The sequence below is a fragment of the Leptinotarsa decemlineata genome, unplaced genomic scaffold (assembly GCF_025532065.1).
Source record: "Leptinotarsa decemlineata unplaced genomic scaffold, Ldec_3_MD MMD2_tig00026330_RagTag_RagTag, whole genome shotgun sequence".
NCBI classification, from domain to species: Eukaryota; Metazoa; Arthropoda; class Insecta; order Coleoptera; family Chrysomelidae; genus Leptinotarsa; species Leptinotarsa decemlineata.
In genome coordinates, this window is record NW_027412690.1 from 3,357,954 (window position 1) to 3,385,476 (window position 27,523).

General features: G+C 33.1%; 1 protein-coding gene and 1 non-coding gene across 2 annotated transcripts; both read left to right on the forward strand.

Moving 5' to 3' along the window:
- Nucleotides 1-26,392, forward strand: rin (ras GTPase-activating protein-binding protein 2). The gene is made up of 8 exons (XM_074182984.1): nt 1-197; nt 644-784; nt 12,754-13,125; nt 15,470-15,672; nt 15,729-15,956; nt 17,072-17,383; nt 19,325-19,575; nt 21,425-26,392. The coding sequence occupies exons 2-8, from the start codon at nt 687-689 to the stop codon at nt 21,734-21,736; spliced, it is 1,776 nt and encodes a 591-aa protein (XP_074039085.1). The 5' UTR covers nt 1-197; nt 644-686; the 3' UTR covers nt 21,737-26,392.
- LOC111511270 (small nucleolar RNA SNORA16B/SNORA16A family) lies at nt 20,506-20,640 on the forward strand. The gene has a single exon (XR_002722887.2). It is a non-coding gene; the product is annotated as a small nucleolar RNA SNORA16B/SNORA16A family (small nucleolar RNA).
- Nucleotides 26,393-27,523: the final 1,131 nt, after the last annotated feature.

Sequence of the window (27,523 nt, forward strand, 5' to 3'; positions counted from 1 at the left end):
TCTGTGCGGATCAAATAGAAATTAACCGAACCAACACCAACTCCACTTGCCAATTTTGTGAAGTTTACACCCCGTGCTCTTCGCTTTTCGCCGTAGTCTGAAAAGTTGCAATTTTCAATAAGATTCTACGCAATTCAATTTCTTACACACAAATATAGTACCAGATCAGTTTCCAAATTCGGTAGTGGGCTGTCAAGGTAAGTAAATGGAGTTTCTAATAACGCCTGGCGATTAATCCACGCCGGTTCATATTTCGACATGGACAGAGACGTCCAATCGTGGCTCAAAAATGTTACAAATGGATCTACTGGATTTTTATCGATTCGCGGCTCACGTTTATTGCATGTTGTCGAAGTTTGAACAGTTTTAGGGGGTTTTCTTGTGCCAGTTTTGATTCTATCGTTTTTACCTGGAGTTATATTGCTGTGTAAACTTCATGTGGTCATTTCAATGGAATCTCTTTGTTTGCATCCCGAAGTTGCAACCTTGCTTCTCTATACAAGTACACTAGTTCGCGAAATATTAGTTGTTTCTTCACTTCTACACGTGGTGGAATTATAATTGAGGATATTCTGAATTCTGCGATGTTTATTGCGTTATTGTTGATATTTGTAGTGAGGTATTTGTAATTTTATTTTTGCAGGTTATTGTTTTGCCAGCATAATTTCATTAAGTAATCATCAGGAATGGTAATGGAGGCTCCCCCTTCACCCCAAAGTGTTGGACGAGAGTTTGTGAGGCAGTACTATACACTGCTGAACAAAGCTCCTACCCATCTTCATAGGTAAGAATTTTTCAATTGTTAATCTATCCCATATTTTTTCACATGAGATTTTTTGGACAGTTTTTGAAGTCACACCTTGTTTCAAATTAAAAATGATCTATTTTAGGTGTTTCACAATTAGTGATTTTAAAATAATATTTTTCATTTTTAAAGACTAAATGAAAATGTCTGTGAGGTGATTGATAAAGAAGTTTGAAAAAATACTCTCCTAGGGTTGGGCACTTCAATCTTATTATTTTGTCACTTCATTATTAGATATAGATTTCCTGATAAGATGAGAAATACTTCAATTAGAATGATACAGTAAGTTATAAAGAATATGATAGCATTAGATTTTCATCTAATAAGTACACCTCTTTCTTTGAAAAAAATGATTTAAGAACAGTTATTTAAATACCTCAAAAAAATATTTCAATGTTACACCAATCTGACTTTGGACCAAATCAGTATTTTTCTGTAGGACGTCTGCCTCACAAAATCTTTGGTATCACATGACAGGCATATCATATACACCTCTCCAAAATATTTTTATTATTTTAACTGCCCCCACCCCGGAGTATGTGTTTGTGGAGTTGCTTGCGGACTTTGTCTGCAGGTGAAGCTTATGACTAGTTGGAATACATTTTGTTTGTTCGGGATATTCTGACAGTTCACTCCATCTGAAATGACCCACCTGGCATTGATAAGAGGTTAGTACTTCGAAACCGATCTATTGGCCAAATGAAATTAATTTCAGCTTTTCAAATACAGTGTGTCCGCAAAGTATGAAATAAATTCGATATTTCCAAAACCTAAGGTCGTTTTACAAAAACCTAAAACACGCCGATTTTTAAATTCGACATTCTACATTTTACAACAAAATTTCATTATACAAGGTGATCCTGAATGTGATGACATCATCGTTCTTTTTTTTAAAATGCAACATCTCGTATTTGGTGTCAGTTTTAGATAATCCATAACGAGTTGATTCCGAAAAGGTATGATACTTAAGGTATAACGGACAGAATTTGAAAGATGTGTGCTTAGAAAATAAATTTTATTGATATCCAATAAAAGTAGAAATTAATTATTTTATATTTTTTTCTAATGATCAATGTAACAATGGGAAAGTAATCCAGTAATAAATACATGACTTTATTTTAAATGTTTAAACTGTAGTCATTGCTGTATTTGACAGTAACCTAAACGTTGAATAAATTCTTGTTGAACCTTGTTTATGGTTTCTTGAGAAATATTGTTTATTTTTGTTCAGATTCTCTCTTTTAATTCTTGAATATTTTCTGGTTTCGTTTTATAATTAATTGTAATTTTCCCAGCTGATAGGCAACTCTATATGTCTTCAATATATGTTTATGAATATTTTTGCAACATATTTTATATCTACTTTATTATTTAATTTTTTTTAGATTTTATATATACAAATGTTTAATGTTTTTCTCTGTGACGCCTTTTCATTCTATGTCTTCATTACTGCTTCAACTGTATTAGTCTGCATTTTTTGAAATAAAGTATATTATTATTATTATTATTCATTCATTCTTAAGATGGCCCCACATAAAGTAATCCAACGGATTTAAGTCTGGCGACCTCGCTGGCCATTCAATATGTTCGTAAACATCTGTTTACGTAAACATCTGTTCGTAAACATTTGGTCGAGATACCTTCGAACATCTGCAGCATAATGTGGAGGCGCACCATCCTGTTGAAACCATAAACTTTCATCAAAACTTCCAGGATTAATTCTACTGGGGAATAAATTAATTAAAGTAGGTACAAGATATCCCCTTAAAAACTGAGGGTATGTTTGCCCGTCTAAAGTACTGTCGAAAAAGTAGGGTCTGATTATCCTGTTTCTTACAATGCCAGCCCATACATTTACCTTTATTTACCTTTTGCGGGTATTGTGTATGATGCTCACGCATCCAGTGGGGGTTTTCTTTGGCCCAGTTTCCTACAATTCTGACGTTTGAGTCCACCAATTAATGTAAAAGTGGCTTCATCAGAAAAAAAAATTATGAGGAGACGGTCTCGGTGACAGTTATCCATCATGGCTTCACAAAATTCTATTCTTCTATCTGGATCATCCTCGTTTAATTCTTGTAGAAGTTCGATTTTAAGGGGATACCATTTTTCCAATTTTAATGCTTTGTATACAGTTGTTTTACTGACATCGAAATCACGACTAACCTTACGAACAGAAGTGTGCACATCTTCTTCAAAAGCAAGTAGAACATCTAGTTTTGTATCATCATTTACAGAAGGACAACCTGATTTGCGTGCAATTTCAACTGTACCAGTTTCTCGAAATTTCTTTTCAATCTTACTTACTGCTGACTGCGTTATGCGTTTTTCTGGATATTTTTCATTAAATAAGTTACACACTTTCATCTGAGTTCGCGATCTGTCTCCATAGCCAATCATCATAAGTATTTCAATTCTTTGCTTTACTCTAAAATTCATTACTACTTCAAATTAATTTGAAGCAATACTACAGAAAATGGGATTAATTTCCCATTGTTGAATTTATTTATTTATTCATTCATTTATTTATTTATTTATTTACGGGTGAACCCCAATATTTGTTTACAATAAATTGTGTAACAATAAAAGCTTATACTATACTATACTAATTATTATTATTATTATAATTATTGGAAAAAAAATATAAAATAATTAATTAATTTATACTTTTATTAGATATCAATAAAATTTATTTTCTAAGCGCACATCTTTCAAATTCTGTCCGTTAGACCCCAAGTATCATAGCTATTCGAAATCAGCTTGTCACGGATTATCTAAAACTGACACCAAATACAAAAAAATTACCAATGACGTCAACACATTAATAAGGATCACCCTGTATAATGCAATATTGTTGTAAAATGTAGAATATTGAAATTAAAAATCGACGTGTTTCAGGTTTTTGTAAAACGACCTTTGGTTTTGGAAATATTGAATTTATTCCATACTTTGCGGACACACTGTATAGGTAGTTACTTGCGACAAATCTTCCAAATGGAAGGCGTTGTACAGGTGCCTTATGGTTTTACTTCAGCTTTCTGCACGGCATTAGCTAGGTTAGCTGTTGTTTTCCATTGGGTATCTGTCACACATCTATAAAATTGTAGGACTCGTCAGAACTTGGACATATCATATGCCCATCTCCAGAATATGATGTATTTATAGATGCACGTTTTCTTAGTTATTTGTCATAATCACTTCATACTGCAGATGAATCTGCAATTTAAGCAATTGAAAAAACAGTACAATTTCAGAGTAAATTTGTACATGTGTATAGCCGTTTTTTTGTTACCTAATATTGAATATATTAATATGTTGCTTCTTGTATAATATTCATTTTCTTGTTTATACTTAGATTTTCAGATTCCTATGTATTTTATTCAATTTTGGATTATGCAAATTTGTTTCGAAGGTTTATTTTTCATGTCAAAAAGTAATTTGAATATTCTCATTTGGTTATGTAATATTCTATACTTCCAACAAAATACACTTGAGGCTGAAATTGTTTCAAACGACTGAGAGAAAAAAGTAAACTTGATTATTTGTAAAAATAACAAAGTTTAGAAGAACAGTGTAAACAACAGTCCAGGCTGTCATTGTCCTGTTTATGTAAATTTGAGTTATTCTTTACAGAACATACTTCTGCAGTGTTGAAATATCTGTTTTATCTTCAGAGATACACATATTGTTGTAGTATAATTAGCAAGTGAAATCTTAATCAAATGTCATGAATTACATATTTGAAAAAAAATTCTATATAAGCATATAGAATTATAATGGAAATATAATAGTATATTATGCAACGATCATGTAATGATTGTTATTAAGACACGAGCATTAACCGGGATACGAAACGAGCCGAAGGCGAGTTTTGTATGGTATATGCGAGTGTATTAATAACCATTACATGAGAGTTGCATACGCTATTTTTTCTAAACCCGATAAATAATGAAAAACTATAAATATTATACTTGTATTGAACACATTTACAGTAATTAACTCATATTTTTAAAAAAAACACAAACTTAATGGTATTATCATGAATATATGAAAACTATAAAGATTCTAATTATATTTACCTATATTGAATATAACAACTGTAATTAATCTGATCTTTTAAAAATATTGGAGTCGATGGTATTCCTTCTATATCGCTGTTTTCAGACATTTTCATAATATAGGTAGGTAATATGAAAACTGATTTTGGCAAATAAAGCAATTAGTTACTTAGGTTAGAATCTAGGACAAACAAAGGAACAGAATTCTTGATTGAAAAATTATGGGTTTCTATTGGTTGATAATCTGTAACGTTATGAAAAATCTGTATCATAATGGATATCATTATGAGACGGATTATGGTCATATAAGTGTATTGTTAGAGTACGGGTGTAGAAAAAAACTTATTTGCCACATTTCTTAAATGAAATGAATATTTCTGAAAAATTGACCACTTGAAACTACCTTGGACACATAACTTGAAATTGTTATTGTACTTCAGTAAACATTATCCTTGAAGCAGTTCTGATAAGCACTTTTTTGGTATGTCCGTGGGCTCTCTCAGTGATTCGGTTTTCATCTCCTCATTCGTCGCAAAACGCCATCCTTCCATGGGTCTGTTCAATTTTCGAAACAGAAAAAAATCGCAGGGGGTTAAATCTGGTTGATATGGTGGCTGAAGCATGATTACGGTGTTTTTTTTTTGCCAAAAAATTATGAACAAGCAATGGCCAGTGAGCAGGTGTGCTATCGTGATGCAAAAGCCATGAATTGTTTTTCCACAATAATTGACGTTTTTTTCATATTGTTTATTGACTGTATGACCATGTGGCAAGAGCTCTCAATGCACTGCGTTGTAGTAATCGAAGAAAACAGTTAGCAAAACCTTGACATTTCATCGAACTTGGCGTGCTTCTTTTGGCCTTGGCTCTCTTGGGCTCCTTCATTGGGATGATTCGACTTTGGTTTCAATGTCATAACCATATACCCATGATTCGTCACCAGTTATGACCCTTTTAAGGAAATCTAGATTACCTTTGACGTCATTCAACAATTCCTAAGCGATACTTATGATGCACTGTTTGGAACCTTTGGTGTAGTAATGAATATTACTGGAGTTTTTTCCCAACACCAAATCGTTATTTTTAACACCTCGACACGTGTTTCGATCACCAAGTGATCATCTTCAAAGAGGAAGATTAAAACTCTTTGAAGATGATCACTTGGTGATCGAAACACGTGTCGAGGTGTTGAAAATAACGATTTGGTGCTGGGAAAAAACTCCAGTAATATTCAATACCTAAGCGATGCTCATGCAACTACGTTTTTTTGGTTGTCAAGCGTCGTCATTCATATCTTCTATATCTTCTGCGAAAAGCATGTACCACTTGTAAACATTTTTCTAACTCTTGAAAAAAAACTCGATAACATCTTGAAACCAAAAATGTTACTTACCTACCTGAATATTTAGCTTTTTTTACATTTATCTGTAGCATTTGACCCTAGCATATTGTGATTTGCTAAAAAAAAACTCGAGATTGGTGAAGTTTAAATTCCTTGTTATTTGTTTTTCAAACCCAATTTTTGAATGTATAATATTTCTAAACTTGTGAATAGCCATTACAAAAATTCTCTAGTTATAACTGTTATGTTAAGAATTTTCAATGAATCCTAAAATGAACTGATAAATAGAAATTGAACTCATTAACAGAATTTTTTTGAAGTGACGTACCTACATTCACAAATATGTTTGTTTTATCCGTTAACCAGCTATCGCACCCCTACGACCGACAACCCTCAGAAGTCCAAACTTGTGCGAGCTAAGGACTAACGAGGTCTTACCTTTTAACGTGTGATTCCTTACACCATATTAGCATGAACTGTTTATTGTTAAAATAATACTGAAAGACTAACTTCAACTATTCATTTAAGATGCTGAGAAGCCTTCACTCTCAGATTGGCCCCCTATTAAAGACTTATTTTCTTAATAGCTTATTTCCAACGGAAAATTTTCATTGTTCTAGAGCAGAAAGCTCACTAGAAACATAAGACATTTGAAAGACATTCTGCAGGAACAAAAAAAAATTAGTATTTCTCCAAAATTCCATGTCTAGAATAGTATTAACAGTTATGCAAGTTATGCCATAAAAAGGTGGATTTTTAGCATTTCAAAGTTATTGCCTTGATAAGAAAAACGTGTCATTGGTTTTTTAAATGTATGATAACATTGAATTTCATTTCAATTATTTATTCAATTAATTCGGATATTTATGAAAGTTTCTTATCAACAGCAACAGCACTTGACTATTATTTGACTGTTCTGATATGCTTTTTTATGGAAAGAGATAAACTGATGATTTTTGGGTAATCCCCCCTTCATCGATTTTTTTTTGACAAATTGAAATGTTTCATTTGTAACTATTAGTATTTGCGAAATTGAACCTTAAACGCATTTTTCATAAACTGAAAATCGCATTTTTGCAATTTACAGATTATAAAATTGTATATCATTATACAAGAAAGCTCAATAATCTGTTGAAGAATTTAAATTTTTTATTTCTTGAAAATCCATAGTATATAAAGGAATAGTTGGCTATACATCATGAATTACCAAATGAAAAAAGGTACATTTAAAAAAATATTCTTCCAATGATGAATATAATTTTGATTCATTCCATTGTTGAATTTATCTAGGCTTATGAGTGGTCAATTTCTCATTCTACAGGTTGAATTATTTCAAATTAAGATACGTAGCAGATAAAATAAGGTTTTGTAGTTAACCTATATACAGTGATTTTCATTGGAAATGTTTTTTTTTTTAATTTTTTCTAGCTAAAATTCAAGATATGCAAGTAACAAATTTATCATGTCCTCATCATGTAATGAAATTTTTAGATTTTTAATATTGATTTTTGAAGATTTATATTTGGTAGTTATTTCACAGTCTCATATTTCATTGCCTTTCATTTTAATTCATTCATTCTCATGTTTATCAATCTCAATATACCCTTAGGGTATTCAGTGACCTGTAGAACTTTAAAAAGTCTGGAAATTATGTCCCTAGTACTCGAAAGTCGGGGAATTGTCACACTTTTTTTTTTTTTTTTGAAATTACTGTGATTTTCTGCAATTTTCTACAGCTGGCATTATTGTATTTAGTCATAAACTTAAAATTATGAGTAAAGTTACTTAGGATTGTTGATTTTATAAGGAATATTCGGCATTCTTGGATAAATTGTGAATATCATCCTCTCCAAATAGCAGTATTCAAAGACATTCCAAACCTGTTACATTTAGCGATGACTTTTAAATTTTCCAGACGTTCTGGATTACCTTTTTTTGAAGACAGGTTCTTTTTATGTTTTTAGACAGGTTGAAAATTTGTTACTCTTAAAGAGAGGTTAACTAAAAATGTAAGAGGTTCAATTATACAGCTGCCGGACTGAGTCATGGCCAGTGAGAAGCCCCTCTCTCGAGATGTGAAGTAGATGTGTAGAAATCTGTTATCAGTCTATTAGATTATTCGTAAACATCCAAATTGCAAACAACTGGCCGATACTTGATGAAAATCCATATTAAAACTAATTAATACACTTTATTGTATGATTTTTACTATAAAGGGTTTTACAAAAACCGTGACACGTGTTTGTTTCGCTATACAATGACTTTCTCGAGCAGTTTTAATTTATGATTGAGAAAGCTATTGTATAGCGAAACACGTGTCGCGGTTTTTGTAAAACCCTCTATAGTGAAAATCATACAATAAACTGTATTAATTAGTTTTAATATGGATTTTCATCAAGTATTGGCCAGTTCTATTCAATACCTGCAATTCTCCACATACAAATGGTCTAAGAAATGAAATGGTCGCATTAGTTTCCTTTACGTAATTGATCAAATCATTTCTAGTGGAAATCTCGTATTTAAAATTTAATGGAGTATTTTTTAAGTTACTGAAGAGATCAATTATAATTTCCGGGTTGTTAATTCTAATGCTTTTATGATTCACTGATACATTTTTGGGTTCTGTTTCATTTTTATTATTCCAGTCTGATATCACACTGGATTATTTTAGTTTTAGATTTAGATTTTTGTATTTTTATGTTTTAATAACATTGAGTGTTGCATTTTTATTCTTTATATGAGTCGCATAATTGGATATTCATTTTGAAGTATAAAGAGATCTATCTTTCAGGTGTGAGCTGGAAGTTTTCACTTTTCGTCAACACATTTTTCATCCTTTAGTTTTTTTTTTTTGAGTATTGCTGATTGTATTCATTAAAACAGGCAAACAGTTTTTAGGACTCAATTAGTAAAGGAGGGTATACACCGTGTTAGGAATCACACGTTAAATGGTAAGACCTTGTTAGTCCTTAGCACTCATTTTGTCTGCTGATAACTGTTCAAATAGGTTATCAAATAGTTATCGTTCGTATGGGGGCAACAGCTGATTGAAGGAAAAATGGATTTTAAACAGATTTTTTATAAACAGATACAGAAAATTGTGGCTTTTATTTTGTCAAATATCTGAATGTCCTTTTTTATTTTTTATTCGCTCCCTAAACTCCATACTTTTCAATTTTGTTTCTTGCTCAAGCTTTTTTGAACTCTATCACCAACACCAAATCGTTATTTTAACACCTTGGCGCGTGTTTCGATCACCAAACGATCATCTTCAAGGAAAAGATCAAACTGTTTGATCTTCCTCTTGAAGATGATTGATCACTTGGTGATCGAAATACGTGTCGAGGGGTTGAAATAACGGTTTAGCGTTGGGAAAAAACTCCAGCAATATTCATTATTACACCAAAGGTTCCAAATAGTGAATCATAAGTTTATTCTGTTATGTGATTATTGTTTTGTCTTTATAAAAGATGCAAATGTTATTGTGACAAATTTTCACGTTGATAATAGAGATAGCGTTGGGAAAAAACTCCAGTAATATTCATTACTACACCAAAGGTTCCAAATAGTGCATCATAAGTTTATTCTGTTATGTGATTATTGTTTTGTCTTTATAAAAGATGCAAATGTTATTGTGATTCATTTTCACGTTGATAATAGAGAAACTGTTAATTACTTCCGATTGAAGTATCAAGGACATTGAAACTGAAGGGGAATATAAACATCAATAATGATTTATCATTATGCAATCGCCAAATGTGTTTTCCTTATAATGACAATTTCTTGTTTCACTACATGTTGGGTATTATGGAAACAAAATAATACGCTACTTACTTCAAATTGTTCGTAGATGACTCATTTTGTCTGCTGATAACTGTTCAAATAGGTTGCATCTAATCTAGGAAATTCAATAACGCGGAATGATTATATTCTTTTTGGTTTCAAAGGTAGATCCTCATCATTGCTTGGAGTACAGTGATTCACTTATGATTTTTGAAAAGATTGAGGAAAATGGGTACAAATAGTTGATTTATAGTCATTTTACACGCCTTTCATCAATTGAATTGTGATTATCAGAGTCGGATGATGATTATCTTCCTTGCTACGAGGATGATCCTAGAAATTCCCGGCCCAACAAAGAAAAAACAAAATTTTTGGGGAAAAAGTATTTATTTTTCAACATAATCTCATTGTAGCTTCATATGCTTTTCCCAGCGACGTTCAATAAGTTATAATAAAAACTGGCTTGCTTCTCAAAATAGCCATTAACTGCCGATATCACTTTTTCATAGTTGAAAAATCTTTGACCACTGAGCCATTTTTTTCAAGTTTGGGACCAGAAAATGATCCGAGGGTGCTAAATCTGGCGAATAGGGTGTATGAGGTAGCAATTCAAACTTGATTTCGTTAATTTTAGTCATTGTGATAATGGATTTGTGTCGGCCCATATACGGCAATTTTGCTTGTTAACACAGCCATTCATCCAAAAATGCGCCTCGTCACTAAAGATGATTTTTCTGCCAAAATTGGGGTCCTCTTCCAAACGATTCGAAGCCCAGTCAGCGAACAAACGGCGTTGTCTATGGTCATGAACTTTAAGCTCCTGGGTCAGTTGGATCTTGAACGGGTGTAGGCCCAAGTCCAGGCGCAAAATTCGCCAAGTTGACGTCTGCGAAAGGCCGATTTCTGTTGCACGGCGAGGAATAGACTGCCTCGGGTTCTGCTGTACACTTTCACGGACCGCGGCGATGTTCTCGGCCAATCTTGCGTTCCTTGAACGTACGGGTGTTGGCTGATTGTTTACTGAACCGGTCGTCTCAAATTTAGCCATCAAACATTGAAGAGTCGACTGTGAAGGGTCATCACATCTACCGTAAAATGGGCGCAATGCGCGCAACGTTTGCGTTAACGAACACTCATTTTGATAAAAAAGTTTTATCATTTGAACGTGCTGTTCAATCGTGTAACTTGCCGTGATAAACAACTGAATAATAAACAAAAGATTTGACAGATGTCACCAAAACAAAATGGCCGCCACGGGGCCCCAAAATCTACCCGCGCCAATTGAAAAACCCAATATTTCATTCATAAGTTTTGTTTGAATCTTGCACGTTGTTTTATAATTTTTTTTTTGAATTTTTTGCTCTACTCAAGTTCGAAATTTTTGATGTGCTTTTTTTTCACACTATGTATATTTCAATAAGATTGATACATCCCTTTTCACGTAAGTTGAAAATGCTGGATACTCTTGAAGCAATGTCAGATAAAAACCCCGCTGTTATTGCGAATGTAAATGAAGCATTAGAATCTTTCTTTGTCGTTGTTTGTTCCACGAAAAAAGTTTAAAACTTCTACATATCCTAAATGGTTTAATGCAGATCTAAGATATCTTATGAAAGAGAAAAAAATGGCCCATAAAACCTTCTTGAATTCTCGTGATGATAGGGACTATATAATTTTTTCAGACCTTAGAAGAATATGCAAGAACTTATCTGAGACTTGCTTCGGAAATTATGTGAATCAGCTCAATCAATCCATATATACCAATCCGAAATCTTTCTGGAATTATTTTAATAATAAAAGGGCTACAAATGAAATACCGGACACAGTAAAATATGGGGCTGAGATTGGAACCAACAGCAAGCAGATTGCAGACTGTTTTGCAAACTTTTTTGCTACTGTGTATTTTTCTTCTGCTGATATAGATGTTAATAATTTTTCAGAATTAGTTGAGTATGATATACCAGATTTCTACGTGTCAGTGGAAGACATTTTCAACAAAATTTTCAATCTCAAAGACAAACTGAATTGTGGATCTGATGGCTTTCCCGAGTATTTTTTCAAAAAATGTATCTTTACCTTAACATATCCCATATTTCTTATCTTCAAGTGCTCATTAGATTCTAGTTCATTTCCTGACCTCTGAAAACATAGCTTTATCCGGCCTATTTTTAAATCTGGTGATAAACAAAATGTGGAAAATTATCGAAGTATCTGTAGACCGTCTTCACTTACAAAAATTTTTGATTCATTAGTTAGTGATCAGTTAAAATTTTATTGTAAGGAACGTTTAATAAATAATCAACATGGATTCTCACAATATAAATCTACTATTACCAACTTGATGATTTTTGAACACAAAATATTGGATGTTTTGTAAAATTGTTTGTTTTGTAAAATATCAAGATTTTCTTTTCGTACACTGCAGACTCTATCCAGACCACTCTGTCAAGATGGTTGTTCTGATTATTGGAGTCCAGGAAAACTGAAGTACGGAAATTACTCTTTGTAGAACTGTTACTACTTGAGGAATTTTTGCATAACAGTTTTTTCCTGATATTTTGAAAGCATTTGGTAGTAGATCTTCATAGTTCACGTCAATTATATTTATTGGTTTTTTTAGTACTGATCTGTTTTTTTTTTGTTTGAATTGTATTATGACTTGACACATGTATCCAGTGTACCAAAGACTCGAATGAATAATAAATAAAATTGAATGACCATAATTATTACTTTTCCGCACATTCACTAGTAAAATGTATTTTCAGATTCTACAACCACCAATCGTCGTTCGTCCATGGGGGGCTGGACCCTCCCAACCGCGAGACGAGCCCCGTGATCGGCCAGAAGCAGATCCATCAGAAGATTCAGCAGCTGAACTTCCGCGACTGTCACGCCAAGATCACGCAGGTCGACTCGCAGGCGACGCTCGGCAATGGCGTCGTCGTGCAGGTCACGGGCGAGCTCTCTAACGCCGGTCAACCAATGCGCCGCTTCACGCAGACGTTCGTCCTGGCCGCGCAGTCGCCCAAGAAGTACTACGTGCACAACGACATCTTTCGCTATCAGGACGAGATCATCTCCGATGAAGATTGCGAGCCAGACGGGCATTCCGAGACGGAGGAGGACGTTTCGCCTGGGTAAGTGGATTTACACTTGGGATAACGAAAGATTACACATACACCTTCAATGGGGAATGTTCCTCAATTTGGGTTATAACAGCAAATGCAAGTTTGAACAAAATAAAGTTGAGTTTAATTCATGAGTTTTTCAAATTCACTTCGAAAAGTATTCAAATTGATGTTTCAAATGTTGGGTTTTAATTTTAAAGGGATTTGGTTCTAATTCACATATTGGCAACAGCGCCTATATCAAGTTGAAATAATTTATACGTACCTAGATATTCTACTTTAAAAAAGGAAAATTATCTTTATAAGTCAACAATTAAGGCAAAATATAAATTATAGTTCAATACCACCTTCACAAGTCACATAAACAACAGTTGTTTTGTTATTTATTTATATAGAGGAAGATAGGTTAGATGCACAAAATGTCATATGTCACAGAATGTCTCTGAACTCTGAACATAAGTAAACAGAACTCTGAACAGAAATATGTCATCTTTGTTTGCCTCATACAGGTAACAGATTCATTGTCCTTTATTAGCTATAACCGATGTTCCAAATGGTTTAATAGAAACGAATCCCTTCAAATGTTGAATGCATTATTTCATTTCTCTTTTTTTAAGTATTTAAATAATTGTTTAAAGAAAAAGGTTGATATGATAAGTTTAAAATGCATTGTTTTAGAGATATTTTATGAAAACTACTTGATTTTTGTCAGGAGGAACATTCCCCATTCAAATACACAATGAGACATATAACTTCATGTAGTATACGAAAATAAAATGTTCAATGTTTGCCTTTACCTTGTATTTATATTTTGAATGAATGAATCCATTTATTGAATAGGAAGTTTATCCTTATATATATGCAAAATCAATAAAAATGAAGACATTATTAACTTATACTTAGGTCTGTGAACATAAATTGAATGTGAGGTGATAACGATGGATCAAATTAGTGGTTATCAGTGAATAACAAGATTAGTTGATAGTTTTTTGCATCTTTAATGCCATCAGGTAGTTCATTATATTTCAAACACTCATAAATTATGATTTCATTGAATTAGTAAGATTGTATCTTGGTAAGTGAATTTAGTGTGAAGTGAATATTCGTAATAATGTCAGTGAAACATATGAGGTATGTTCAGAAAATAACAGGAATATTCATTTTTTGATGAGAATATTTCTTTATTCGTCTACATTAATGTTGTCGCTTTCAATAGAGTCCTCAATAGATATTATGCACTTGTGCAGTATTGTTTTTGGGTAAAAATTTACGAACAAGCAATAAAGTGTGAGCAGGTGCATTAATGTGGTGCGAAAGTCATGAATTTTTATTCACAAATTTCTGGTGTTTTTTTCGGATTGCTTCTCACAAGAGAAGAGATGGCTTGGTTGTCCCACAAACTAACCTTGCAAGAAGAATGAATTCTATATTTCACAGAGGACTCTTGGCCTACAACAAGCTTCTTAATGAAATTAAACAAAGTAACACCCTCCACCTCTTCAAACGCTCCTTATGTCAATATCTACGGGCTCAATATTATTCCAATTGAGTTGTTCATCATTTTTCTCCCTATTAATCTCTTCATCATTTACTACTGTTATGTTTCACACACTATATTCTAGTATATAGGTCTTATATATTTCAGTTTTTTGTTTTTTGTTTAATAACTGATCTATTTGTATAATATTTATTTATATTAGGATATCTATTTCAAATAAATCTATTTCTATTACAAGTCATCAATGACTTTTCTTATTGTAATTCGTGATCGGTAGTAATATTTTCTTTCACTTTTTTCACGTTTAATTCAGTTGTTGATGTGCTTGGATGTTCAGAGTGTTTGTCATCTTCAACATCGTCACTGCCATCTTGGAAACACTTATACCATTCTTGAGCTCATTGCAGACATAGTCCTTTGTTAACATTTCCCTCTTTTTGTCACAATTCATTTCATTTGTTAGTTAGAATTTGATACAAATTTTTTGTTCCATTTGTTTCATGAAAATTGTATCATGCCTCAGGGGCATGTATTCGAACATAATAAAAAAATTGGCATTTGGACTCTTGAAACCTGTGAAATTTAAAAATTCTCATATTTCCCTGGACAACACTTTATCTTCTTTGTAGAAATTGATAAAAATGATGCATCCACGTATGTAGATTTTTATGTAAATATATAAGGATTTCTAAATATAGTGCATTCATTCATATAAATAAAAATAACAGAATTTGAAAACATTCAAAAATAATTATTATATTTAAATCAAAATAAAATGTGTAACATTTATTTCAACTCATTTAAGTGTCGTCTCATACCTTCAGAGTATAATAATGAATACTGTATTCATTTTAGGCAAGTCATGGTGGAAGTTCCACAACCAATCAATCCACCAGCTGTCCAGCCTTACTACAACCCCAACGCCGCTCAGATTCAGCCTAACATCCCGGCCGTTCCCATTCATCACAATCAGCAACCACCACCGCATGTTATGAACCCCCAACCGGTCCCAACTGTCAACGGAGCTATTCATCCTGATGAAATCAATGTTATGCAAGGTAAAGTCCACTAATTATGAAAAATCGCTTCAGTTTGTAATCAATTTTAATAACAGGACAAGTCCCGCCTCATGTTCCCACCGTTCAGCCTCAAGGACTCGTTTCTCCCATGCCGACTATGCAACCGTCAATGATCCAGCCTCCTTTGAACCCACCGGCTCCAATTGAAGAATTACAGCAACCCCAAGCCATTGAAGATCCGATCGAGGAGCCATTGGAGAGTGCCTATGTTGTCGAGCAACAGGAAATTGTACCGGAACCAGATATGACAGTGAATGAGTCTGGTAAATATTTTAATAGGCATTACGACTTTGAAAAATGTTTTACTGAATTGCATATACTGGGCGACGAATATTTAATTGCACACTATTTCTAAAAAATGATTTAATTGACTTTAATAACTTTTCTCTGTTGAATTTGCTCTTACCTTGTAACTGTATATAGTCCCTCTAGAATAATTACTGTGTAAAACCATATATTTTTTTGACATTTCCATTAGTAAATTATGGAATTGGCACTTTTCTGGTAGCCGAGAATTAACCATTTGATTGGAAAGTAGGCAATAGTTAATGTTTCTAGACTTGTTATACACTAATAACGATGAGATTGGAACCTTTGGTGTGAAAGTTGAATAACTTTTTTCGAGATCAATTGCCCTAACACCAAACGGATATTTTTGCACTCGACGCGCGTTTCGTCAACAAATTTAGCATCCTCAGGAGAAGAAAATTGTTATACACTGTTTGGAACCTTTGGTGTAGTAATGAATATTACTGGAGTTTTTTCCCAACACGAAACTGTTATTTTAACACCTTGACACGTGTTTCGATCACCAAGTGATCATCTTCAAGAGGAAAATCAAACTCTTCCTCTTGAAGGTGATCACTTGATGATCAAAACACGTGTTGAGGTATTAAAATAACGGTTTGGTGTTTGGAAAAAACTCCTAAGTAATATTGTTTCTAGAGTGTAAAAGGTTATAGTTTAGAAATAATTTTATCAGTCCTGTCTGAGGAAGCTATTGCATAGCGAAACACTTTGAAAAAAAAACCGCGACACGTGTTTCGTTATACAATAGCTTCTTCAAACATAAACATAGTTCATGCTTGAACAAGCTATTGTATAGTGAAACACATGGCGGTTTTTGTAAAACCCTTATAGTGAAAATCATACAATAAACTGTATTGATTAGTTTTTTATAAGAGGTAATACCTCGAGAGATGATGGGAGAGATGAATATTTAAAGATTTTATTTGGAAATATTCATTTCATAGTGAAAATCATAGTAGTAAACTGAAGAGTGAGTTTCGATGTAAATTTTCATCAAGGAGGGGCCAGTTCCATTTAATTTTTTCACAATATATATACTTGGAATTTGAAGTTAACTTTTAATTTTTAGCTTCTAACGAGCCTAAGACCTATGCCAATCTACTGAAATCTGGCAGCACCATACCTTTTGGAAGTCCTCCGTCTCAGGCTCCTTCAGGACCCGCGCCCGTCGTACAGCCAGCTGCCGCTAGATCAGTGTCTCCTCCCTCTTCCGGAGGTTATCAGAATGTAGGACCTCGCTCTAACAACAACGGCAACAATATGAACAATCGAGGAGGTCCTAGACCGAATCAACAGCCAAGAATGCAGAACAGACAAGACTCCGGAAGAAACTCAATGGGTGGCGGCGGAAGGAATTCCATCAATGAGGAAGGACCTTATGGTAAGTTTTTGAAAATATCATTTTGACTCGGAAAGATTCTGAATCCTTGAAATAGTTCATGAACTGTTTTGATTTATGGTAAAAGTGCTTATTCAGAAGTGGGATATATTGCATCTGTTGCAAGAAAAACAACATTTTGCATTGTTTTGACAACTGCTTTTGTTTATACTCTTATGAAACAGTTTTCCAGATAGATTTTGGTTAATTGAAAAATAAGTAATCTTAACGAAAATCACATATATTTTTATCAAATTAAAACTGGGAAACAGTTTTTTTCATTAGTTCTTCCAGTATGCCTACATTGTTGCTCTTCTATATAATGAGGTGGTGTAATCTGCAAAAACTGAACTTGAACATTGTTATACCATAGATTAGTTTATAAAACAATTATACAACCACACTTTGATTATTGTGTTTCGATTTTATACTCCTTCAACTTGAACAAACAGGCACAACTACAAAAACTACAAAATAGAGGAATGAGAATTATGTAATGTTATCAACCTTAAATTGACTTTCGAGACTTTTATACCAGACGATATTTGTGCATAAAATTATTAATGATTTAACTGAAACATATCTTAAAAAATCTATTTGTTTTAATCATGATATTCACCAATATTACACTAGGCATAATCTTGACATACCTATACATAGAACTAATACCAAGAAACAGTATGGAACCAGTAGTATGTCAAAGGTTTTGATACGTACAACAAATTGCCTCATTCGATTAAATCAGCTTCAATCTTGAAAAGGTTTAAAACTGGACTACTTCAACATATTTCTAACAAATGTAACCAAATTTATTACAAATGAGACGATAAGTCATGATTTTTGGAATAATAATTAATTAATTCTTACTTATAATTTTGTTATTGTATATTAGGAAGGTATCCTATTTACCAAATAAATGTTATTATTATTATTATTCCATAGATTATTTATGAAAGTTGAAAATAGAATGTTTCCTAATATAGATTCCTGCTGATACATGTAGTGGGCACTCTATTTGAGTACAACTCTGAAAACATAGTGATGTAGCTTTGCTATACTGTTTGAGGAAGATATAGAAAATGAATTTTGGGTGCTACAAGGTAGTACTCTCCTAGTTCTTCCTGATGTGTATAGATGATATAGCAGCAGAAACTGTAATGTGTGTAACCCACTCGTTTGCGGATGATACCCTCGTTTGTATTTCATCCACTAACCGGAAACGGAAATGATAAACTTTACTTTACATAAAATGTATTTATGAATGGTGCTGCATTAAAGTAAATACAATTGAAATAACATGTATGTCCATTGTGAAAGAAAACCAGATTGAAACAGAACATACATAAGATATAAATAATTGTGCACCACTGGTGTCGATGCTTGGTCTAGCTATGTTTTTTTATGTATCTAAATGATTTGACATTGAAGGCAATTCACATTTGCCGCCGAAAACACCACCTTATTCATATTTTCCGCCGAAAACACCACCTTATTCACAGTTAGCCGAAAAGCACAATTCAAAATCTTGAAAATAATAATAGTAATAATGTTTATTCTCATTTGACCCATATAGGTTTCGAAATTGTCAGTACACCTATACTAAAGTTTAAAAATAAAATAGAATACAGATACATACACCAAGTTGCAAAACACAAAGCAGAATAAAAACTATAACTAGGTAAAAAAATTATACGAATACACATTCATTCATAGAAATATTCCTCAAAAGGAACTTCAAAAATCAAACAAACTTACAATCGAGAAATACTTGAAAAGTGAGATATTTCAAAATATTCTGTGCTTTGTATTTTTTTTAATAATGTGTACATTTCAGGCCTCGTTAAGAAGTATACGTTTGTGACAATAGAGCATTTTTAATATTATGAAGCATATTTGAGTCAAATATTTTTGTGTGGACTTGATTTGATTGACATATTTTTGTAGAAGATAGACGTCGTTCCCAAAGTCAAAACTTCAACGATGTTAACCAGCTGTTTTTGGGCAATTTACCGCATATGGCGACTGAAGACGAGCTTCGTGACATTTTCAGCGAGTTTGGAGTCATTGTGGATCTAAGAGTGCACAGCAAACCGCCAAATAAGATCGGAGGTGCGCCTGGTGGACGGGCCCCACCAAACTACGGATTCATCACGTATGAGACTCAGCAAGGTGTGCAGAGTTGTCTACAAGCCAAGGTAGGAAATATTTCCCCAGACAATGTTTTACTAGAAGTTGTATTTACTTATGTTTACTCAAAGCAGATGTTTATTGGACTAGAGCATATCTCAGGGTGTGGGAAGTGGTTAATGCTCATTGCAAAAAAAATGTTTTTATTCACAGAAGGCTGAGATTTGATCAAATTTTTAGACAATTCAAAAGTGAGATTTGCTCCACATGTCCTGGGGTGAGGGTTGGTTTTTAATGATATGGGTTTTCATACCGTGGAAACTGTTTACCATGCACTTATTAATTCTCGGCTATGATATAGAATACAATTTTGGGGAGCATGCAATCCAACCCTTCTTTCTTCTATTTTTGTCTTTACATTTTTTTTGTCTCAGACTTTGTTGATGAGATGCAGATTTTCGACAATAAGATATAATTTGATTTGATAGAGTGTACTACTGAAAAATTGCTTATACATGATAAAAATGTGTTGATATACTGATTGATTTGAGTGTATTGAAAAGGAAAATATGAAAATAACGTTCAATATAGAAGGTGTTACGTTATATCAATTGGATCCAAACTTTTGTTACGTCAAATAAAGGGATATAGTGAATCTCATCGATTATCTCAAGGACAAAAAGAATATGGTTTCTCAAAGTAATTTGTCTTGATAACTTGTAGAACGAATACTGCCAGTGGCCGATTTATAGTGGAAATTTGATTTTTCTCTTCGTACCATGAGATATATTGACTGAGTGTAACATATAACACAAAAACGGTTCAAAAATTCTTTTATGTTTCAATGAGTACTGTGGAAAAAGTCGATGTTATTTAAAACTCAATAACCCTGAGCTGAATAGACAAACCATTAAGATTGAAAAGGTGAATTGATGAAGCATTAGTAAGAAGACTAGATTTTGGGGGAATTTTTATTATTGTAACGAACATTTTCAATGTCATGGCTCTATCGAAGCTGGGTATGTCTTCTGGTGGACATACTTGGTCAAAGTGAGGCCGATATAAAATTTCTACAATGGTCACTGCTGAATATTTTCATTATTTTTGCAGTATTACCCAAGTAGAATACATTTTCACACTTTGCAATATTCTTGTTTTTAGTTCCCTTTTGTTTTTCTTTTCCTATTTCTTTTCCCTTTTTTTCTCAATTTTATAATTTTTTACTGTTGGGATTTCCTTTGTTGAATATATGAGTGGGTAATCAGCAAACAAATTGAGCCTATGGAATCCTGGTATGTAGTTGGGGTTATTTAGATAACTTATAAATAATCATTGCCCCAATAATTTTCTTTGTGATACACCAGAATTTTCATTACTTTTCATCTGAAAAAACTAATAATTTTTAAAAACTCATTAGAACTTTGTATCCATAATTCATTTCATGCAAAATAAAGTATATTATCATATCTGAGCAAACTCAAAGCTAGTTGATTTCTCCTGTAACCGCCAATACAAGTGAACCTTATTAGTATTCTAAATTTATTATATTTCTGTGAGTTATACAAATTTATTGTTTTCAGAAATTGAATTCAGGAGTCACAATACTCTTCACAGAAAAGTTCATGAACTGTTACTCTGAAATTTACAAAAGTAACATTGAAATCATACTTTGTTGTTCGTTAGATTCCTGAACAACTTTCTATACCTTCACATCATTTGAATACGTTGACATTGATCCATAGAATAGAACTTTGTTGTATACAAGTAGATTTAATTTACAAGCAATTGATAACCCAATCATTGGAGTCCATAAGTAAAAACAAAACTGGTCTAAGGTTCAGTCCCTGAGGTATCCACAGAAGGTTGTTGCTGGTTATGAAACTCGGGAATTGCGGTTGAACATAAATTTTGTTTCAGCCCATTTTCTATCCAAAAGATGACAAGAACGGAACACCATTGAACGTCGAAGAGAAGAAGACGAAGGATAGGGAACGTCTCCCTTATGGTGGCGGTCGCCCGATGGATAACAGGGGCAGGGGAGACAACGGTGGGCCGAGACGCGGAATGGGCGGTCCCGGAGGCCCCAACAGGAACAGCAACGGAGGAGGTGGCCCCCCCGCCAAAACAACAGGAACAACACTTACAACAACAGAAACAACGGCGGACCACCTAACCGCGGCTCCAACCCCTACAACCGCCGCTAACCTCAATGTTTCTCCCGTCGTCTGACTGGGTGACGGACGTTGCCGCGTCACTCTAGTTTGTGTGTAAGAAAAGCGTATGTGGGTCGTGTACAGTGTATTCGCTAGGCTGAGATATATGCGAGAGCTGTTACTTGTTAGTGCCAACGGCGGAGGACGAACAGTTGCGGGTTATTTACTTCAAACCATTGTTTTTTTTTTTCCTTTGGTTAGTTTTTTTTCAATGACTCATCCACAGTACCGTTGCTCTACATTCTATCTGCCAGTCTCCCAAACTGATAGTCATTTCTTTTTTTATTCGTAACTCCGAAGTACTTATTGGCTGTGTTGTATGATAATTTTGCGGATTGGTGAATAGCAAGACGAATTAGAAGAATGTTCAGCAATTGAAGAACGAGGTATACCATGACAGGTAATCCACTACTGGACATGGTTTGAATTGAAGGACAGTGTCACAGCTCGTCAGCCGCGCAGGTCGTACTTTGTATTAATTACATACCTGTTATTTTATATATCGCAAGTAGTATTTATGTATCATTATTCAGACTAGATTCTTACATAAAAACGAATACACGCTTTAATTTCTCTGTTCATTAACTGTGTGCGGAGTTTTCGAGTAACATCATGCTCCGTTTGCAATTTGTCAGGAAACGTTTTTATTCGATATAGGATATGTTTAGTTTCACTGTATGAATAATTTTCAGGGTTGTCGTTAAGATGTTTTGTTTAACAGGTTGAATATAATTCACATATTCGGACATAAATAGCCCCTTCTCTTTAGCAGTCCAATATATCGAAGTCAGACAAAATGTATGTAAAAAGGTATAATTTCAAGTACTTTTTTGATCGGAATTAGTGTTGCATTACCTGCCGCCGAGAGGGCGCTACAATATTTTTTAAATTAATTGTAAAGGGGGATTTCAGTTGATAGTTATATCAATTCTCTATACAACACTTTCATTTTTGGAAATTGTATCGTCTATTTCTAAATAATTAACAGTTTTTAATTTGTTTTAAGAATCTGCAAACAAATGATGAATATAATTTTAAAAAATGTATTCATATAATGTAAGAAACTCGTGCATTATTATTCTGAGAGTACACTTTATATTTCATATTTCAACTCCTATTTCGGGCAATTCATAAATTACAATAAATTGATGGATGTAGCCGTTACTACGTGGTAGAAAATCATACTAAGAAAAGAGAATTGAAACTTTCTGTGTTTTGTACCAATTTTATTTGTAACTAACGTTACTGCAGTTTCCTCCTATGAGTACATTTTCAAACGTATACATTAAATGTATACATTAATGTATAAGTTTGAAAATGTCCTTATAGAACAGAAAACTGCAGTAACGTTAGTTACACATTAGTACAAATAAAAGTGTAACTAACTGCAGTAACTAACGTTACTGCAGTTTCGTTCTATAAGGACATTTTCAAACTTATACATTACATTTATACATTAATGTATAAGTTTGAAAATGTCCTCATAGGACGAAACCGCAGTAACGTTAGTCACAAATAAAAGTGGTAAAAACCATAGAAAGGTTCAATTCTCTTTTCTTCACCATAAATTACAGACAACCATTCCCAATTTGAGATAAAATTTATAATTATGATATAAAATTTACTTGTGAAATGCCTGCAGCTGTGAAAACAACTATTCTGTAGTATAAAAGAATTCAAACACCTTAGAAATTTTACACTAAACATCAAACTGTCAAAAATATCGGGTAGATAGGAGCAAGAGTTCACATACAAGTTAGTTTATTTTTTTTGTTCTCAAGATATTTCTCCTTTAATCACTTATAAATTTTGATATAAATGAATAGATTTTTATTAGATTTTATAAATGTTCATCTGAAAAATTGCAAATGGAAGTGGTGGTCACGCGTGGATGATGGGAATGGAAACATTTGTGAAGCTTCATGTGTCTTGAACTACAATTTTGCAAATGTTACATTTCAAATGAAAAATTTGTAATGGAAAAGATTTATTTATTTCACAAAGAAATTATTTTTGACAACTTTATCTTTACTCTATAGCTTTACCATCATTTGCTGTTTTACCTTGAGGCAGTGAAAACATCGTGTACAAAATTTATTTTACATTCTTGCATTGGTTGGTACTGTATACTTGTTTTTATACTTTGATTATTATTAGGATCATTTTACTCTTCATTTAGTAACGGATCATTGAAACAATTGGAATTAGTAATTTCAGTGAGCTTTACAGATATTTTTTTGTTTGACAGCTTAACCAGTTTTTGTTAAACTTGATGAGTCTTCCACATTATGGGATGCCCTTGTCTTACAATCCCATGGAATTATTACTTCTCAAATGCACTCTAATAATGTAGATATATTTTTTCTGTACAATGTTACGGAAGTGTTGAACCCTGAATCAGTTCAACTCTTGCAATGTAGTCTGACCCTATGATGCACAAAAAATGACAAACAGAAGCAGCAGTATAAGTGGATGATTGGCCCAGAACTGCACTGGGTTTATTCAGTAGTAATATACAAGCTTTGACCAGACAGAGTTGTTTAATTGCTGTGCTATATAGCAGAATGGTTTTCTATTTTTGAATTGGTTCCAACTCCTGTATCATTGTAAGAGATTGTCCCTTGTGGTACGGTTTCATTTTCGCATTTTTTACTGTTTTCAACTTTGAAAAATGTGGATATGAATCAGTTTCAGAAATCACATAATACCTTGTTAACATTGGCATCAGACTGAATCAAAGCTTGGAAATCCGGTCTGCCAATTGCAGCACATCAATAGACCATATTGGTTAACTACTTTATTTGGGGCGCATGTATTTTTTTGTGTTGGCTATTCTGTCAGTTGTCGGATGTACTTGATGTTTTAGGGAAGAATTTCCACCAATGATGGCACTAGTCAAATAGTTAACAGATGATCGGAATAACTGAATGTTGAACATAGGTTATGTTAATCGTTTTGGTGTTTTTTTTGTGTTATTAGTTAACTAATTGTGAATTTGTGAGCTGTTTTTTAATGCTTTCATATGAACTGTTTTCACTCAAGGAAAGCACAAGAAACCACATCAAAATATGAAAACAGCTGACAGGACTGTTTTTGTTTTACCATCCGACTTAGTTCGATATATCCAGTGGATGTCGAACGATGAACTTCCCGATTGCCAGTTTTTGAGTTTTGTTTGCTGTTTTCATTTTTGATAGTTTTTTCAATAGTTAATAATAATATTTTGAGTAATTGACATGACAAATGACGCTAATGACAAATATACAGAGAAGCCGATTGAAAACAGATTCATGCTCTCCAAATGAAATCTTATCAGCTAGAAAATTACGGTACAGTATTCAATCCACGAACTCAATTGCCGAACATGTCTTATGTCATTTGTGAGAATACTCTTTCCTCCGTGAAAAAAATTAATCCATGATATCGGCAACATACAGGTATAGATACAGATGTACCTTGATGATATTGTGTATCAATTTTTTTTTGAACCTAGGGGTTGCTTTCGTCTGCCATTTGCACATTTTGTTAATCAAACTACATTGCATAAGTTGTAAATTGTTTTCACTGTAGATTGCTTTAATGATGACTAAAGTTACTATTAGTACTACAGTATAACATGGTTTCAAAATATTAGGTTTTCATTTATATATGAACCGGGCTGATTGAAATATGAGTAGATTAGAATGGAGCAACGTAACACGAATGTTTCACTGCATAATACTTCGCAAATTTGGTTGTAAATATGTGACACTTGAAAACTGATCTGGAGTGATTCCTTCCTGAGTGATTTTTTTAAAAAAGCAAACTTACTTGTTACCTTTACATATTTAGGTGGAAATTCCTTGAGCTTTTCAGCAGCAACTCGTATTGTTAACAATAAACAGTAATGTTGGAAACCTCAAAAAGTTTTTTATTTTTTCCGTAGATTTATAGTTTTGAAAATACAAACGATTCTATATCGTGCATTTGCCAAGTAGAATTTTGATCTCAAGCCTATACGAGGAGAATTTTTGGCTATTGAAAGCTGTGTCAATTCAGTGGAGTCATCAATTACCCCACGTGATAAAGCGTGTTTGGTTTGATTCTTTTGGCATCATATGGGTTGTTTCTAGTGTAGTGCTCAAACGTGTTTTTATATGTTGATATTTTGATATCAATTTTTACTAAATTTCATACTTGTGAATCTTGACTTACAATTAGTACTAATCGTGTAATAAGCAGTATTTATTCATTTCTTTTCCTGTGATAATCATTTGCTCTGTTAATGTTTTGTTGCTGTGGTCCTACACTAACCTGTCATTTAAGTGCTAGTCTTTAACCTAACTTACTCAAAGTGTCTCTTTTCTCTTACCCTAATCCTTCCCTAATACCTCATCTCGAGTTTTCAACCACTATTTAAATAGAATGTTCCTAGAGTGGGTCTCAGGATTTGTTGATTGTTGCTTTACATTGCCTAATTGAACTTTTGCTATGGAAAATTGCATTTTCATTCTCAGGAACCTCGAACTGTTCACAGTGGTATGGGATTTTGATATTTTATGTTAACGAACAGATGTGTGAAATGAATTCTTTAGGGGACACTCGAGTTTATATTTTATTCTTTTTCCTTCAGTTTCTCTTCCTGTAATGTCAAATTGTTAATGGAGATCATTAAAGAGAATTGTTACTGTAACAGTGAAATTTCATTTCACCTTCCATAACTTTTTATAGTTTCACTAGAGATCGATCCACTTGTATCATGATGTATTTTTAATTTAGTGGCTGACACAATTTTTATTCTTCTTTTATTATATTATATAATTGAATTATTGGTGAGTGAACTGAATTTGAGCAAAAGTTTCAAAATCAGAAATAACGTGTTTTTCAAAGTTCAGTTGAAAATAGAAAATTCACCACATAGAGAAATATCTTTTGAGTTATTGTGTAATAGTTTATTAGCCTTATATAAAGCTACAATAATAAGTTAGACTGCTGGAGAAGCTCAACAGTAACGGGCCTAAAGAATGTTAACTTTTACAGCTGAAAATAAAGCTATTTTTCCAGTTTGTTGGCCGTAGTCTGCAGCTTGTTGTGCCTAGCGTTTCGTCTTTTACTGTGGTATACATCATCAAGGCAATGAGACAACAAATGCTTGGTTCTCATAGCTAATTCATTATTAGTAGACTTTGTCTCTAATTCTCTTGTTTTATTCATCAGTGATGACCTGGTTTTGTTTTTATTGATTAGATTCTGTGTAATTGAGGACAGGTAACCAGATGGTTTTGTTTTTATTGATTAGGTCAAATAACCTTGTGTGCAATTAAAGACAGGTAGCCAAATTTTATTCATGTAAACCCTCTTCTTTTCAATTGAAATTTTCTCTGTGTTAAATATCTATTGTCTTTCTGTATACTCTTGGATGGTAATTTTGAGTTCTGTAAAATATTTGTGCTTCTTCAAAGGAAATAGTTCTTGATAAAACTTGGAATTGTTATCCAAGAGTATATAGGAAGGCCATAGAGATGAAGAGGGAATTAATATAAGTAAAATCTGGCTACCTATCCTTGATTGCACACAAATAAGGTCATTTAATCCAATCAATTGAAACAAAACCACGTTCATCATCTATTGATTACAATACGAGACAAAATCCAATAGTATCTGCTGTGGCACGCCCAAATGACCTGTTGATTATATTTTATGCACTCCCTTGATATTGGTAGCAAATGAATGGGTTCACTGAAAATAAAACTAAAAATAACGATGTCATTCTGAATCCACTTGCAGGACAGCTTAAGATGGGGGTACATTTTTTGAACTTTTT

What these genes read in the sequence shown, in the direction of transcription:
- rin (XM_074182984.1), top strand. Translation starts at nt 687, where the DNA reads ATGGTAATGGAGGCTCCCCCTTCACCCCAAAGTGTTGGACGAGAGTTT. An exon ending in TGAAATCAATGTTATGCAAG is followed by an intron (nt 15,673 to 15,728) that starts GTAAAGTCCACT and finishes TTTTAATAACAG; the next exon opens with GACAAGTCCCGCCTCATGTT. An exon ending in AGAGTTGTCTACAAGCCAAG is followed by an intron (nt 19,576 to 21,424) that starts GTAGGAAATATT and finishes ATTTTGTTTCAG; the next exon opens with CCCATTTTCTATCCAAAAGA.